General features: G+C 49.6%; 1 protein-coding gene across 1 annotated transcript; it reads right to left on the bottom strand.

Annotated features, from left to right (window-relative positions):
* Positions 1-2,904: 2,904 nt before the first annotated feature.
* LOC113489055 (keratin, type I cytoskeletal 9-like) lies at positions 2,905-8,858 on the bottom strand. Its single transcript, XM_026864563.1, has 9 exons — positions 8,208-8,858; positions 7,544-7,626; positions 6,801-6,957; positions 6,302-6,463; positions 5,848-5,973; positions 5,415-5,641; positions 4,505-4,833; positions 3,897-3,998; positions 2,905-3,008 (listed from the first exon to the last, which is right to left on the bottom strand). The coding sequence occupies exons 1-9, from the start codon at positions 8,811-8,813 to the stop codon at positions 2,983-2,985; spliced, it is 1,818 nt and encodes a 605-aa protein (XP_026720364.1). The 5' UTR covers positions 8,814-8,858; the 3' UTR covers positions 2,905-2,982.
* Positions 8,859-15,653: the final 6,795 nt, after the last annotated feature.

Below are 15,653 nucleotides of genomic sequence, written 5' to 3'. Positions count from 1 at the left end.
TGTTCTCTCAGTAAGCAAATGCTGGCGATGCCCTAGATGCAGATTTTGCACATACAAAAGGGAAAAAGGAAAGGATACTTCGGCTGACACTTTCTTTTCGGGGTAGTCGTCTTCTTGTCTGAAATGAGCGCTAATGCCACCATTACGTAGGTATTTTTTAAAGTTTATGGGTGGTTTGTATTTATTTTGCCCCACACTGTAACCTGTAGCAAATAAACTTCATCGCGGAGCGTATTTGCGTCACGGCTGCAGACTCGCGCAGATCTGGGGTTTAGGTAAGGAAGAGCGCGGAATGATCAGTGCAGAGCAGTAAAAGTAGGAATAGTAACAGCATCTTATTTATCCTAATTGCTCGGAGATTTTTCCTCATTTCTGTGCGTGCTGATAACGTCTCCGTGTGAGTGCTGAAGGGGGCAGCCATCACCGCGTCCCCACCTCCGCGTGTTTGCGCGGCGCTGCTGCCCCTCCCAGGGCTGATTCTCCTTCCCACACTTTGGACTCCTCAAGTTTCCTTCTGCTTTGCTCTCACAAGGACTTGTTTCAGGAAGGTTAGACACACAGAAGCCAGATAATTGGGTAACTGGCAGTAAAAGTACTACAAGTAAGTAACATTTTTGGAAAGGGGCAGGAGCAGAAGGTGTCAGGAGTTCCCAGAGCTGCCGCAACGGTGCTGGGCAGCAAGCTCCAGCACAGACAGATCCCTCCTCCACCTAAATTGTATATGACCTCCCTAATAGCCTCGCGGGTGCTGCGGTAAGGCCAGAGGTGAGGTGAAGGCCTGTAAACCACGCTGTAAAAGCCAGGCAGCGTGCACTCAACAGAAACAGTTTTGAGATTAACTTGGCAGGCTACTGGGGGAGGTGAGAGGAGCTGGGCTCCTGGAGCGGGAGCGTTCGTTAATTCAGGCTGCTAATAGGTCTGAAAAAGAATTGTCACAGCCTGCAAGAGGTGTTAAGGCTGCCAGAGCAATCGGAGGAAGGAGGTTTGGGGGGCAGCTAGCGATACACAGACAAGTATGATTTTATGCTGCAAGGGATTTAAAATTAAGTAGGAGATTTTGCAGTAGGAGGGAGATGGGGGGATCCTGGAAACGGGATCCACGCTGCCGCTCCGCAGCCAGGTCAGGGGTGTCAGTGTGTGCTTCTGTATGGAGGGTCCCTTGGCAAGACCGGCCAGTTCCTCAGGCCCCCATAGAGACACTGGTCAGAAAATAAAATTTCTTCTTAGATTATTTTTTTTTCTTTTCAAATACTAATCACATTGGCCAAGAGCCTGGCATAAGGCGATGCCGTGAATCACTGGCACAGCTCTGCCCAGAGCTCAGGTGTGCAGGATTGCCGTTCCCACGGCTCAGTCTGTGTTTCTCAACCTTCTCCCGTGGGTGATGCCTTCCTCGGAGGGAAAAAAAAAAACAAAACCACAACCCGTAACTGCAAAACAGAGAGAAAAACTTACACAGTGATACTGCTATCGGGTTCCCTTTGTTTGTGTCGAAGCAGATGAGCCAAGAAGCGCAAGCGGTGAGGGATGGATCGGGGAGCAGGGCTCGTGTCGGGAGCTCTCCGAGTCGTGTTCAGGTGACATCCCCCAACAGTTGGTTTCAGCGGTTGAGCCCAGGGCGGCCGTGCTGACGCAGAGCCCACCCTTTGATGAGCCCCCACCAGAGGTGGGAAGTGCTCAAGGGACAGGGTGTGGGGGAGCGGCGGGGGGAACCCTCCAGCCGGTTTGTGCCACCCGGGGCCTGAAGGAGGGAAACGGGGCTACAGTGAAAGCAAAAAGTTCCGTCTCTGTCTTTTAGGGCATTTGCACCTTAGCGCCGCGAACAGCCCCTCTCCTGTGCGATCTGTAGCAACCCTTAAAGGTGGTTTTGGAATCTTCTCTTGGATATTTTTTTTTTTTCCCTCTCAACCTACCACGGGAATTTGTAAAATCGTATGCTAAATATTCAGAATTTGCCAGTCTGCTTTGTAAAGTGTGTTCCTGTTTGTACTTAGATGTGAGAAGTGCCCCGAAGTGGAAATAAATAGAATTGTATGGCTTCCAGACAGCAAGGCAGGGTTACGATCAGTAAAACCAGCTGTGACTTCCTCCCTCTGTAGGAGCGTACGTGTGCTCCGGGGTTCATACTCCGGCCGTAGGAACGTACTTTACAGCGCAGCCGACCCCCGTCGCGAAGGAGGGGTATCCCGTTCACTGAACTTTACCCCTTTGTCATCCCGTAGGCAGCACTCGGAATGTGCTCATTTGGGGTAATTAATTGCGGGTTGTTTGCACTCTGGGGTGTTTGGGTGCTGGGAGTCGAAAATTTCCGTCTTTAAATTCCACGATCGAAAAGTTTCACACTGCATTTCCATGAGGCCTTAGGAAGTCACCAAAGAATCTTTCTAGGCAACAGCCCGTCCCTTAAGCCCACCCTGTCTTTCCCTGACCGGAGTTAATAGCAGAAACCAGTAGGGATTGCAGGGGTCACCAGAACATTGCACCTGGCAGTGTATCCTCCAGAGTTTTGCCCAGTCAGCCTTAAATGGTGAATGTGTCGCAGCAAACTTCGGGGTCTCATCATGCAAAACCTGGCAAGTTACTGTGTGTTCCGCAGGTAGGGCTTGACATTTGTAACTGACTCAAACGAAAACGCCTGCTGAAGGAAATTTCTCCCAGACATGGCTTTCCGATTGCATCAGAGAGAAGCAAAGGTTTATTCGCGTGCTTTTTTTTTTTTTTTCCTATTTTATTGACAGGAGCACCAATCATGGCAGAGATTAACCCAGGTAACAGTGATTAGGAACAGAAATTCAGATGGAAGAAGCAAGTAGGCCCATGCGGAGGGTTCTGATGAGCCCCTGCAGTGAACAGTGTTGGGGAACTCGAACAAGCGTTTGCTTTTGCTCTTCGCAGGGGCACCAAGGGCCACGCGCCGGGTGCCCTGGCCGGGTCACGGGCCCCCCGGTAAGGTCCTGCAGTGGGAGGGGCTGCTTCCGCCAGTCAGTCCTCGGACTTCCGAAAACTCCCTGTTGAAAGACGAAGGGAAGCAAGAATCTCTTTGAAGAAGCGTTATCTCATTCGTCATTTTTTATCTTTTTGTTACTTCGTAATTGCAGACTGTGCAGTTCTCAATGGACTCGATTTTTTTTTTCCCCCCCCCAGCATTCTAGAACAGTTAGAACAGCGACAGACAATATTTTGTTCAAGCACGTGTGTTCGCAGCTTTATCACATCAAACACATGGACCCGCTTCTATTCTCAACTATGCAAGTGTAAATCACTCTTTAAATTCAGAGTGACTGTAGCGTTGTAAATCAAATACAGATGAACTTAGAATCTGTATTTATGTGTGTATGGATATTCACGACAAATTTTTATAAGTTAAACGTGGACGGCACATAATATATTTTCATCTTGCCTACCAAGCATTAGTATACATAGAACTGTTGCTAGGCAGATAGGAGGTTTGATCAAAGGAGCGCATTTCTGTGGAGGAGCTTGAAGAGCCTATTAATTTTGAAAAACTAGATCTCATCTACATCAAATCTTACCCCCAAAAAATTAATCTGAGTCATTACACAAAAGCCTTCTGAGCTCACTGCCTTTGTCTGCAGCATCAAGAGAGTCTGCAGCGTTCTTTCTCTCTATGTTGATGGCTTCAGACCTTTCAGTCTACAGCCAGTGCTTTCAGTCTGTGGCGGAAAAAGTGTGTTTGTGAGACAGACTACACCTTTAACTAAGATTAATATCCCTGTTCCTCCCTTGGCAAGAAGAAATAAATGGAAGCCTCAGTGCAGGATCATTCCCCATCTTTTTTTTTTTTTTTTTTTTTTTTTCTAAAAATTATAGCTCCCTGTTCATTTTCAATGTTTTCAGGGATTTGTCTGAGGTGCTGTCAGGACCTGGAGCCTTACCCTGTCTCATCGTTTTTATGGCTTCAGACACTTCCTCCATTGTTGCTCCTCTCTCCAGTGTTTTGTTCCCTTCCAGGCAGAGCCTCATGTTTTCAGCACCTCCTGGAACCACAGCCAGGAAATCAGACATGGAGAAGACCTTTCGTGCACTCCCCGTCTTTTGCTACTTGAGGATTTTGCAGCTAATACCCCTTATGTTTTCAATGTCTTGAGTGTTCCAACTGGTTTACCCCGCTTTAACCATTTCCCCCCCTTACTACGAGTTACATTTCTAACATCTGTCTTCGTTCCCAAACTACTGATTTCTCTGGTTCCCTGCATGCTTTGGATTGAGCATTATTTTTCCTTTTCCCCCTTAATTTCCTCTTTCTACGCATCCTCCAATACAACCTTCCATAACTACCTCTTCATGTGAGTCGCTTGTGAAAATACCGGCACGTTGATATGTTACTGTAGAGCAAATGTTAGGGTGGACTTAAAACAGGATCAGGAAAAAATAGCAAAAATATCTCCAGATTTCCAAACAAGGAAGGAAGTTGCCATATCCCTTCCTGCTATTCAGAGAGAAAAGTGAATGGGAGGATGTACTCTTTTCTTCCAGTTTTTACCTTGGCTTTCACAAGACTTGCCAGAATGGGACTGGGAAGATGAAGAGCGGGAGAGGCAGGATTTGCCCCCTCCTTCGCCACCGCCGCCTCCTCCACCTGAGGTTTTACCAGAGGCTCCACCTCCTGTTCCTCCTCCGCTCCCTCCTCCTCCACCTCCAGAATAAGAGCTTCTCCCGCCAGATCCTCCTGTTTTTCCTCCGCTGCTTCCTCCACCCGAGGACCAACCACTTCCTCCTCCACTACTTCCTTTTCCAGAACACCAGCTGGTTCCTCCACGACCTCCTCCTCCTCCTCCTGAGGATCCGCCGCCAGCTCCTCCCTGTGAGATGCTGCAAGGAGGAAAGGGCGCGCATGTCAGATTTACACATCATGGCCGGAGTCCGCTGTCCTCTCGGCTTATCGAGGCCACGTTCTGACTCCCTCTGAGCTCTGGCATGACTGAGAAACTTACTACTGTGTGAAACACATTCTAGCGAATGGGTTTTAAAGTATCCTTACTTAGGGACAAATTGACTGATCTGCCTGAGGAAGAAAAAGGAAGATAACGTATGGGTTTAGAAGTCTTTCAAAATATGTACCTTGAGTATTTATACAAGGCAGTTATTTTCTTCCTTGCCTTTCATTTCCATATATAACTGTTCTGCCTGCTTTTACTTCGGAGAAGAAATGGCAAACTATAGTTCTAAATACGTTTGTAAATGGTTTTGTTCTGTTCATTATAAGTACAAAATAATCCACCTTTGTACACTGCCAGCTGAGATTTAGATTTCGTGTGAATTCTTGTGATTATAGTAAATACGCGGAGGCTGAATGAGTCGCGCTTGTTCCTAATATGAATTTTGTTACTTTTATCTTCGCCCGTCTGCAGAGGTTGCAGAGACGGCATGTTAATTCGTCTGAATGTACACACCTAATATCCTGCTGCCCTTCCTCAAGCAGGGCCCGGTACTGCGCAATCTCCTGCTCCAGGCGGGTCTTGATGCCCAGGAGCATCTTGTACTCCTGGTTCTGACTCTCCATCTCGCAGCGGATGCTGGCCAGCTCCTCCTCCAAGGGGCCGATCATGCCCTGGATCTGCTGCAGCTGCATGTTGTAGCGACGTTCCGTGTCTTCCAGGTTGGATTGCAAAGACTGTAACTGAGGATGAAAGACAAAATGCAGTGTTCAGGGGAATATGGCACGTTGGGGGAATGTGTGATCATTCTTACACCCCAAACGAGAAAAGTGTTACATGGTGGCAGACGGGCCAAGCGTCCTTGTTAAGGGGAGTGCTGGCTCTCCCCTCATCCCAGAACCTCGCGGCCCCTCCACGTGCCGGAGGCTCAGGAGCTGTTGGTACCTACCATGCTGATTTGCGACTGCAGCTCGATTTCCAGGCTCTGATAGTCACGTCTCAGCACTGAGATCTGCTGGTTGCTTGATTCCACTTCCTGGCCGCTCCAGTGGACTTGTTGACTCACTTCCTCCATCTGAAAAATCAATACACAGGATTGGCGGGTTTGAGTTTAGTGTACGGTGTCAGCGTGGTGGTTTGTCACGGAAACGTCTGGCAACACAAGAAGCTGAAGCAGGGCCGCTTGCAATACGGGGGCTGTTTAAACTTGTTTATTTGGCCGTGCCAGTGCAGTTCGAGCCCACTTGTAATTTCCTTTATTTTCATCAAAGGGATTCTACCATTATATCCTAAAAGCAATGGATGTTGTCGTTCAAAGTGTCATTTGCCCACAGGCAGTTCTTACCGAAAGTTGGTATTGGTTTTCTTTTGTAATGTGAACATTCACGTTTGTAACTTCTTACCTTGCTTTCATACCACCTTTCAACCTCTTCACGGTTCTTCTGAATAATATTTTCATATTCTTGTCTCATATCATTCAGTTTTTTCATCAGATCCTCTCCTGGAGCAGCGTTCACCTCCACATTCACATCACCGCTGGACTGTGTTTGCAGCGATTTCATTTCCTGCAGAGAAAACCCAAGCCCAAGGCAAATAAACGAAGATTTGCAAGAGTTTTGGAGTTTACAAGTCAGTCGATCCGCTCTGACATCCAAAACCATCCTGGACCCTTTCCACCACATATATATATATATGTATGTTAGGTTTTTCTTGTTGGCCTTGACTTCCCAGCCCCTGCTTGCTGGGAGAGACTGGTGGGGTCTGGCCCCGGCACTCGGCCCGGCTCCAGCCGAGCTGCTGCACCTGAGGAGAGGGTGTTACCTGCGGGACCTGCCCGCGTTTCCCGTACCGTAACGTTCCTGTTTTCCTCTGCAGTTTGCATTTCAGGGAGCTGGCTCTTACCTCCTCGTGGGTCTTCTTGAGGTTGATCATCTCCTCCTTTAGGGACTCAAATTGCATTTCCAGGTCAGACCTGTTCAGCGTCAGATTATCCAGCAAGGGTCGCAGGCTGTTGATGTCAGCCTCCACGTTCTGCCGGAGAGCGAGCTCCGTCTCGAACCTGCGCCAGGGACAGTGCGGAAAGGTCAGCCCTGGTCTGGGCTCTCAGTCCTTCTCCTGCTGTCGTCATCTATGAAAACATTCGTGTATTCCAGTATCTCAGTGGCTGCTTTTGTGGCTGCACTTGGTAGCACGTGGCATCTCTCAACCGGTAGAATTAGAAAATCAGCAGCCAGTACTTCAAGCTTAATATTAAAATTTAATATTAAGAAATGTAATAAAGTTTAATCTTAACTTTAATTTTAAAACGTGGCCTTTTTCACCACCTCTCACTGTAGACTGTGCAGGCTTCATCTATCTGTTTCATCTGACTTTCCATGAGAGAAAATCACAACTTTTATTTTCTTAAAAGTAAAGCTTTTTTTTTTAAGCTTTGACTCCACAGCCACAGGGAGCGTTGGAGATCATTGCAGAAGTAATGAAGAATTTAGAAGGTTTACAGATTACTTCAGTTGTGCTGCCATGAAACCAGGAGGAACCCTAGTCTCTGAGGATTGATATTTGTTTATGGAATGAATTCATGAGACTAAGTTGAGATAAGTAGGAGAAAGGAAGTCAGTGCCCAGAAAAGAGGAATATATATTTACTTAATCCTGAAGTCTTCTGCAGTCATCCTTGTGTTGTCCAGGTCCAAGAGTACCCTGTTGGTTTCCACAGCTGCAGTCACAAGCTAGAAGAGAAGACAATATGCTGAGGAAGACTTGCCCTGTGAATCTCTCAGCTTTGCACAAGGGACAGAAATATGAATGCGATTGTCTTGTCATAATGCCCAGGTGTCTGCGGGGAACAGCGTTTCCCACATGCGGAGGCCTGGAAGGGTCGTTTCCAGCACAGAACAGAGAGGTCCCCGTGTGGAAACAACATCAGAACTGCAAAAACTCTTCCCCCAGTGGTGGCCCCGCCATAGCTCTGTCTCGCCTTCCACACCCCGGGCACAGGGCTGCACCCAAAGGTCAGACCCCGCACGTCCCAGGGGCGATGGGCACCCCTTGTCCCCTGCTCTCCAATCCACTGCCGGCGCTCTGAGTCTGCGCGTGCAGCCGGCGGCCGTCTGCGGTGTGTGCTGCGGGGGGGGGGCATCATTTCTCCACCGCCAGCTGAAGAGAGTTGGATGCACGGAGGCAGAATTTGAAGCACAAGAGGCGCATTCAGAGAGATGGTGAGGTTAGAAGGATCCACGCGGGTGCCTTGAACATTTTACGCAATCACAAAAAGTCAACGCTTAAACTTCTCTGGCAAAGAACAGCCTACCTGATTTTGGAGGTCTTCAATTTTTCCATAGTAGTGGCTGTAGTCCTTCGTACCAGTAGGACCTTGCTTCTGGTACCACTCCCTGATTAACTGTTCGAGCTGAGCGTTTTCCATTTCCAGATTTCTGACCGTGCCCAGGTAAGCAGCCAGGCGTTCGTTAAGGCTCTGCATGGTCAGCTTTTCGTCGCTGGAGAGAATTCCCCCATTCCCTCCAAGAAAGCCACCACCGCCAAAGCTGCCACCGCTGAAACTAGCACCACCAAAACTTCCCCCATAAGCACCAGCAAACCCGCTCCCGCCAGACCCAAAGCCAGTTCCCATGCTGCCGCAGCCCATTCCCCCTCCGAACCCGCCGCCGCTCATTCCTCCTCCGTAACTACTGCGCCTCATCTTCCCCCAGCTACCACCGCTTGCTCCCCCACTGTAGCTGCTCCTGGAGCTTCCTCCTCCACAACTGCTGCCAGAAGTCCTGCCGCCACCGCTTGACCTCACAGCGATCCTTCTGGAGGAGGCAGAGGAATACGTGCTGCCCCCCCCGCCGCCCGCGCTGCCCCCGCTGCCCCCTCGCAGGCAGCTCCTGGAGCTCTGCTTGGAGCCACAGCTCATAGTGGCAGCAGCGACCGACTCGGGTTAAACTCAAAGCTGGTCCTACAGCTGTTCTGGAATCATAGCTCCAAATTCCACCCTGCCTGGTCGGCATTTATAGCTGAGACAGTGGGTGTCGCCGTCGGAGGGAGTACCTGCTTTCCGTGGGCATTTGCAAGCCACAGTTTTCCTGCCAAGGGTAATTTGCCAAAGGGAGATGTCTGACAGTATCAGGAAGCTTAACCCATACTTGGAGTGTTCGCGACCGTTTGTTTATTGATACAAAACATGTAATTTCTATTGGGTGGCTCTGAATTAGGCTGATCTTTTCCATGATCTAGTCCACCGACTTAGAGTCACCTGAACTAAACTTCATCCCACTCACCTCATCCTGTTACGTCTCCTTCAGCACAACAATAAACTGCCGTGAAATGGGGCAGAACGAATGTTACTCTCTCTCTCTCTCTCCCAGCATTGCCATTCCCTCGTGCTCTTTCCCCTTTCAGGTATTTGTCAAGAAATGCCGGATGAATTTTTTTGCACTTAAGTGATATTTTAATACGTTCTAGTTTATGGTTGTCTTACACTGTACACTCATTATTTTTAGTCCTTTTTTTTTTTTTGCTTTATGCCTTTCGGAAACACAGCACAGGATGTATTTTGTAGGGACACTGGCCCACTCTGACATCTCTAATTTCTCATAAAAATGTAACGAGCATTGGCAAATATACACGTCAGCAATTTATTCTATCTGCAATTATGTTTTATAAATCACAATTTAATTATGAAAAATTGCATGACAACTGGGAAACAGCTCTGTGTAAGGCTGTAAGGACGGGAACTGTGACAAGTTGTTGCAGGGAATAATTCTTCACAGGCTCGGACCAAATGCAGTTGGAGGGTGGTGGAGAGAGCTGGGGCAGTACCTGGCTCTGCGCTAGTCTCCCTCGACGTGTTTGTGAATAGGAGAGCTGGCGTGCTCAGTCCCGAAGGGATTTCAGAATTTTGGTCAGGATGTTTTCCTTCCGCAGTGCAAATACACACATACTTCGAGGAGAAAGCTTAAGTTCTGGTTTGGGGATTAAGTCAATGAACTGTACATCAAAATAGCGTTTTCCCGTCAGATTTTTTTTTCCATTCATGGCCACAGCATGACCAAAAGTAGGAGATATTTGTTATCTTGCATCTTTTAAGGTTGTCTCTTTTTCAAAAGCCCAGCAGTGGATAGTTCAGCTGAGCTCTTACAGCAACCTGTGCCTTAAACACTGGAAATTTCTTTCCTGCGTTCCCCTCGTGTCTGTGCTCCTTCCCAGGCACGTGATCTTTAGCAAAATGCACGCTCTTAGCTGTCATTCCTCGTAGGCTGGACTAGTTGCGTGATAGCCAATTTCCTGTATTGATTTGGTGGGTTGTTATTTTCTCGCTCAGCCTTTGTGATTTGGCTGTTGCTAATTTAGAGGTTTGTTTGTTATGGCTTATAGCAAGTGTTTGTGGAAACATCTTTTTATAAATGCCCCTCCCAGCACACCCTCACCCACGCAGTAGGACACACCTAGAGTTTCTTCTCCTGCTAGACTTCATTTCTGAGATGTCTGAGGAAGCAAGGCGGCCTCTGGCTTGTAGAAATCGAGATGGTTCACTATGAAACTCAGTGGAGCCCAAGTCGTGATTTTAGCTTGTTCCAGTGAGAAATTTCTCTTGAAGTGCACGGAATTCTCTTCTATACTAACAGTTACTTTGGCTCATGAAACCATTGGGTTACGTTCTGGTTAACTGTTGGCTTCCAGTCGCTGACACCCATGTTATAAGGACACGGATTCGTTTCCGTGTTGTTCTGTGTAATTCTGCAGAAGGGGAAGGTTTGGGGTTGCTTTTTTTTTTCCTGGAAAGATGTTTATGACATCTTTTGTATGAGTCATTCCTCTCAGGCGGACTAAGCTTCGTGTCTTCTGTTCACAGAAAGAACACGTTCGGATAGTTTAAATACCAGTGAGGAGGCTTGTGTGCAGCATACTTCATGGCTTCGTGCTTAAGTCATGAAAGAAAGATCTCATGCCGTTTTCCCCCTAGAATTTGTGCAGGCAGCACACCTCAAGAGTGAAGATCAGCTCCGTAAAACTGAAGAAGCCTGATGGATTCAGTGTATCTGGGAATGACCCGTCAGGATCAGGGATGGAAGTCACAGAACAATTGGTTCCCAAAAGGAATGGTTTGGTTTGAAGTTTGCCTTGATGGAAAGCAAAAGATGGAAGCGTTTTTACGAGGCGGCAGGTTTTTTTCTGCAGTCAGGTCTCATAGGATTGTCCCGGCATTTGCAAACATACTGAGCTAACTAGATAATGTATCCAGCAAAATCCAGAGCTAATGCTGTAGAAGAGAACCTGGAAGGCTGGAAAAACCTTAACGTGAGAGAGATTTCAATAATCTCTGCAAGAAGTGCAGGGAGCCCCAGTAGTACCTGTGAAAAGGGACAGGGGAGACGTCATGAAGTCTCAGGCTGGTGCTGCTGCTCCCCAATACATCAGGGCACGTCCACCCTCCGTCGGTTTGCCCTTCGCCATCCCTCGAGTGCAGCGCGGGGAGCCGTGAGGGATTCCCCCGGCACTGCCCCTGCCGGAGCTGCCTGGCTTCACTCCGGGATGCTCACAACCCCCCGAGCATCTGAATTCCCTTTCCTCTACTTGCCCGCCTCGGTGGGCTTGTCAGTGCTGGGAGCAGGCCCTGGCATATCCTCGGGCCATGCTGAGGACAGTTCTCAGTCATGGGTGGGTGAATAAAGCTGAGAAAACTTCCATGCCTGCACCAGGCCGGGGCTGAGAGGCAGCTGGGGAGCGGGGGCAGCGTGACATCTGTCACCCGTGAGCGTCCCTCACACACCCTGTGGTGCGTGTCCTCGGCCCTGGCTGCTCGCGGGCGTTCAGGCGGTCTCAGCCGTGTTGGCTGTGAGTATGAACATGAGTATCAAAGACCATCTGATCTAAATCATCTGATATAAAATAAAAGTGTGAATTGAACTACAAGGTGAGATTTAAAACACGGGACTTGTTTTGAAACATTTTTTTTTTTTTCCGCTGGGCATAACTAATGGAGAGTGTGCAGTCACAGTGTACCCTCAAAGCTGATCGTTTCATGGCGTTCGGGAAAACCTGCCCCTGCGCGCTGAGCGACAGGCTGCAGGTCAGAGCCCAGAGAGGAGGGGGTGGAGGAGGAGGAGGAGGAAGATGCCCCGAGGGTGATGACACCATAGTTGTTTGTGGTGAGGCCTCTTCCCTTTTGCTGTGATGAAACTGTTCCCAGGTCCTGCCCAGAGCAGGACCGGGGACTATTTAAGCTCGAAAGGCTCAGCCGGAGTGAGCACGAACGCACCCAGAGCACTTAACAGCTCCGCGGCGCTGGCCCAAAGCGGAGGCTGGGAGGGAGCGGGGCCCTTCTCCTTGGGGCTGCGTGTGGCAGCAGCAAGGGGTGAGGCTGAAAGGGCAAAACCATGAAAGATCTACCTGGGGAATATGACTAATTCTCATAATTATACATTATAAACTAACGTCCATTATATAATCATTAAGTGATTTTGTTAAGACCAGATAATCCCGTAGAACAATATTTCTCCATCGTAAAGAAGCCCAGTCCCTCGAGTATGACTGTGCTGGAGGGAGAACACTGGTCTCGCCCTGAGGATGTGCACTGCTCTTCCTTCCATTGAGGTTCAGCCCCTCACACTTATCATGACACTGTTTCCACTCAAATTCAAATGATGAGGGGTTTTTCTGACCCCGATAAAAAGCGAGGTGTTTGAAAACTGAAAAACCTGAGAAAATTTCGCTCAGATTAGTTGAAACTTATTAGGGCTCAATCATGTTTATTATTTTGATTATGGGTTAACCCAGATTTCTAAACGAAAAGTCATTCCCACCTCACAGTTCCCAATTTTTTTTCTCTGCAATGAGGGCCCAAGGTGCTTTGGAATCTTTATTTTTCCCGCTAACTCAGCTGTTGGTGCCTGGTAGCAGTTTCACCCGGAAATATTTGGGATTGAAAATGTTGTCAGTTCTGACTATTTCCAGTGAAAAGTGTGATTTTTCTCTAAATGCACCTTTGTAATTAGAAATACTTGTGTCAGAAACCTGTGCCCCGTTCTTCTCCCAGCTGTGGGACACTCAACCAGAGGACTCGGGTTTGCTCCCACAGCAGATTGTACAACTGCCTGAGCCCCCGGTGCCCAGCAGGAGCATCTTCAGATATTTTTAGCTTTGCCCGGTGGAACGGCGCACAGGATGTATTGAACATTCCGTTTTTTTCTTCCTATGTATATTTATGGCCACATCTAAATAAAATAAAGCCGTGTGGTTTCAGAGCTCAGTGAAATTCTCTGTAGCCTACTTGCATGTGATCATTCCCTGCGTGCCAAAACATGCTTAGGCTTTTTTTTTTAAGTGAAGTTTTTTTTTTTAAATATCTGTTTTGAAGTGAGAAAGTAAGTCCCCCACCTCTCCTGCACTCTTCTGCAAGACGGGTGTGTAAGTCTTGACGTCGCCCACACCCGAGATGCGTGGCCACGGGGGTGTCCCTGCAGCGAGTCCTCATGGCCACTGGTGGGGCGCGTTCACCCCCCCGATGGTTCGGAGGGGCTGCAGCGCTGGGGTGATCTCTGCCCTCCACGGAAGGGCAGCCGGTAGGACCCAATCCAGCAAACATCTCTCCTGTAGGAAAAAAAAAAAATAATCCTTGCGTGCCGTATACTTGATCTGTTACTCATCCGCTATTGCAGAGACAAGTACTGATGAAACATTAAAGGGCACCTTCGGAAGATCCACCACCCAGTGGAAGATGGCGATTATGATAGGAACGGTAATTAGGTGAGTCAGAGCCGTAAGATTGCAGAGTACAAACCCTTTGGTTGGGAACTTCTTCCCTTTGGGTCGAACCAGCCCCTTGCACACCCGGCTCCTTGGGGTCTCAGCTGAGGTGCGACCTCGGTCAGCGAAGGCTCTGGACTGCACCTCTGCCGCCGTCACGCAGCCACAGCCCCACAGAGAGCCTGGGCCCGGCCGTGCTGCAAAACACGCTAGCGCCACTGGCGAAACACAAACAGGGGTTAGCAAATCCGGGCAGCGAGTTTCAGCCTGGCCTCCGTCCTCCGCACTTACACCCAGGAGAATGCAGAGGGTCTGCAGGGCGCGGGACGGGCAGCACAGGGCGGGTGCGATGCCCCCGGCCGCGTGGCAGGTACATGCCGGAGGACTGAAATTCCTGTATCCTTACATTCTGATGGGATATTATTTTCACCACGTAGCATTGTACTTTCGTTGTGCGGTCTAACAGCAGCTTCCACTGAGCTGCAGATAGCATTAGGCAAACCGACCTGCGCCTCCTGGCCCCTTCGCGAACTGCAGGTCCCAGGTTAAGCGGCGTGTCCGGTCTCAGGCCCAGGGCAGGGCTCAACACCACGGGCAGGCAGAGGAGAGCGGGCCAGGGCTGGGCCAGACCCCGCACTGGGCGCAAGAGGCTCCAGGCCGGCCTTTGCCTCGAATCCGCCAGTTGGGAACCGCTGACACCTTATGGAGAGAGCTGGGAAGTGCCAGCATGGCCGCTCTGCCCCATCTACCGGGCACCTGCTCCACTGCCTCGTTCTTCAGACAAGCAGCGTTTGCCTGTAACGATAATTTATTATTCCAGCTCCTCTTTAAGTTTTTATTGGAAATCCAATATAGTGCTTATGCAAAACCTCTGCTTGAGTCTTGGCACAGGCTGGACAATGACCAGCTTGGCCCTTTGTTTACAGACAAACACACGTTCGGTTTCTCTTTTGTCTGAAAAAAAAACCAAACCAAACAAAACAGTATAAATATTTTACCGGGTGCTTCACATCGATTCTTATGTGATGGCAAGAGGGGAGTGCCGGCGCAATGGCAGTTAGAAAGTGAGATCTTGGATGCCAAATTCAGAGGATTTTAGTTTGAATGCGAAACCGTCTCTCACTTCAGGGGGGATTTGATTCGTGCTGTTGAGCCAAAATCCTCAGCTGGGGGAGACAAGCGGCGGGTGGCGCTTCTGCAGAGCCCCGTGTCTTGTACAAGGGCTTGCACAGTGCTGGGAGCTGCCGGGGAGGAAATCCCAGCCTGGGAAGAGCAACATGGCAGCGCTGGCACCAGCCCAGTGCGGGGCTGCGTGCCCCTGGCATCGGCCTCCCCCCGTGCACAGCAGCCGGTCTGGCTGGCGTCTGTCCCAGGGCTGGAGCCGGGACAGGCCGAGGTGGGAGCGGGGCCAGCGGGGCTCTCCCATCTCTGCCGCTCGCAGCCGCGTCCGCCAGGGATCAGCCTTGTCGCTTCTCTGCGTCGAAGCCAAAACACCTCCCGCCCTTGGCTCCCCGCGTCACCCGCCGTGAGCAGAGGTGGAAATTCCTCCCACTGTGTGGTTTATTCAGGAGTGGGATTTGGGGGAACACACTTGCTTTTATGCTTCAGATATTTTTTAGCAAAGGACCCAAAAATATTTCACGTGAGTCTAGGTGTGGGAAATGTTGGGGCCGTGCTATATAGGCTATAAAAAGGGCTTTCGGGCCATCTGCTTCTTCCAACCTGTGGGTGTCTCTGCACGGCCACGGATGCCCAACCACCCCTTGGCTGTCTCAAGAGGAGATTCGTGACAAAATGGGGATGATGCTGTCATCTCAGCACCTGCTCTCGGCTCTGCTTACAGTCACCCGGAGAAGGGGCTCTCGCGTTGCGCGGTCCCTCTCCCCAGGCAGGCGTCTGGCACAGACGAGATGGGGTTTGCTCAGCAGAGGCAGACTCCGCAGACGGGCTCACATTGCAGAAGCTCAGAAGACAGGAGGGGTCAGAAGACACCCCCACGCCCCCCCAC

Source organism: Athene cunicularia, assembly GCF_003259725.1.
Source record: "Athene cunicularia isolate RWA chromosome 27 unlocalized genomic scaffold, athCun1 chr27_part1, whole genome shotgun sequence".
Lineage (NCBI taxonomy): Eukaryota > Metazoa > Chordata > Aves > Strigiformes > Strigidae > Athene > Athene cunicularia.
This window is presented reverse-complemented; position numbering and strand designations above follow the sequence as displayed.

Excerpts from the sequence above, each read along its gene's own strand:
- LOC113489055 (XM_026864563.1), bottom strand. The coding sequence starts at position 8,813 with ATGAGCTGTGGCTCCAAGCAGAGCTCCAGGAGCTGCCTGCGAGGGGGC. Across the intron at positions 5,642-5,847 it reads TGCAGTCGCAAATCAGCATG|TTACAGTCTTTGCAATCCAA; the intron begins GTAGGTACCAAC and ends TTTCATCCTCAG. Across the intron at positions 3,009-3,896 it reads CATAAAAACGATGAGACAGG|GGAGTTTTCGGAAGTCCGAG; the intron begins GTAAGGCTCCAG and ends GTCTTTCAACAG.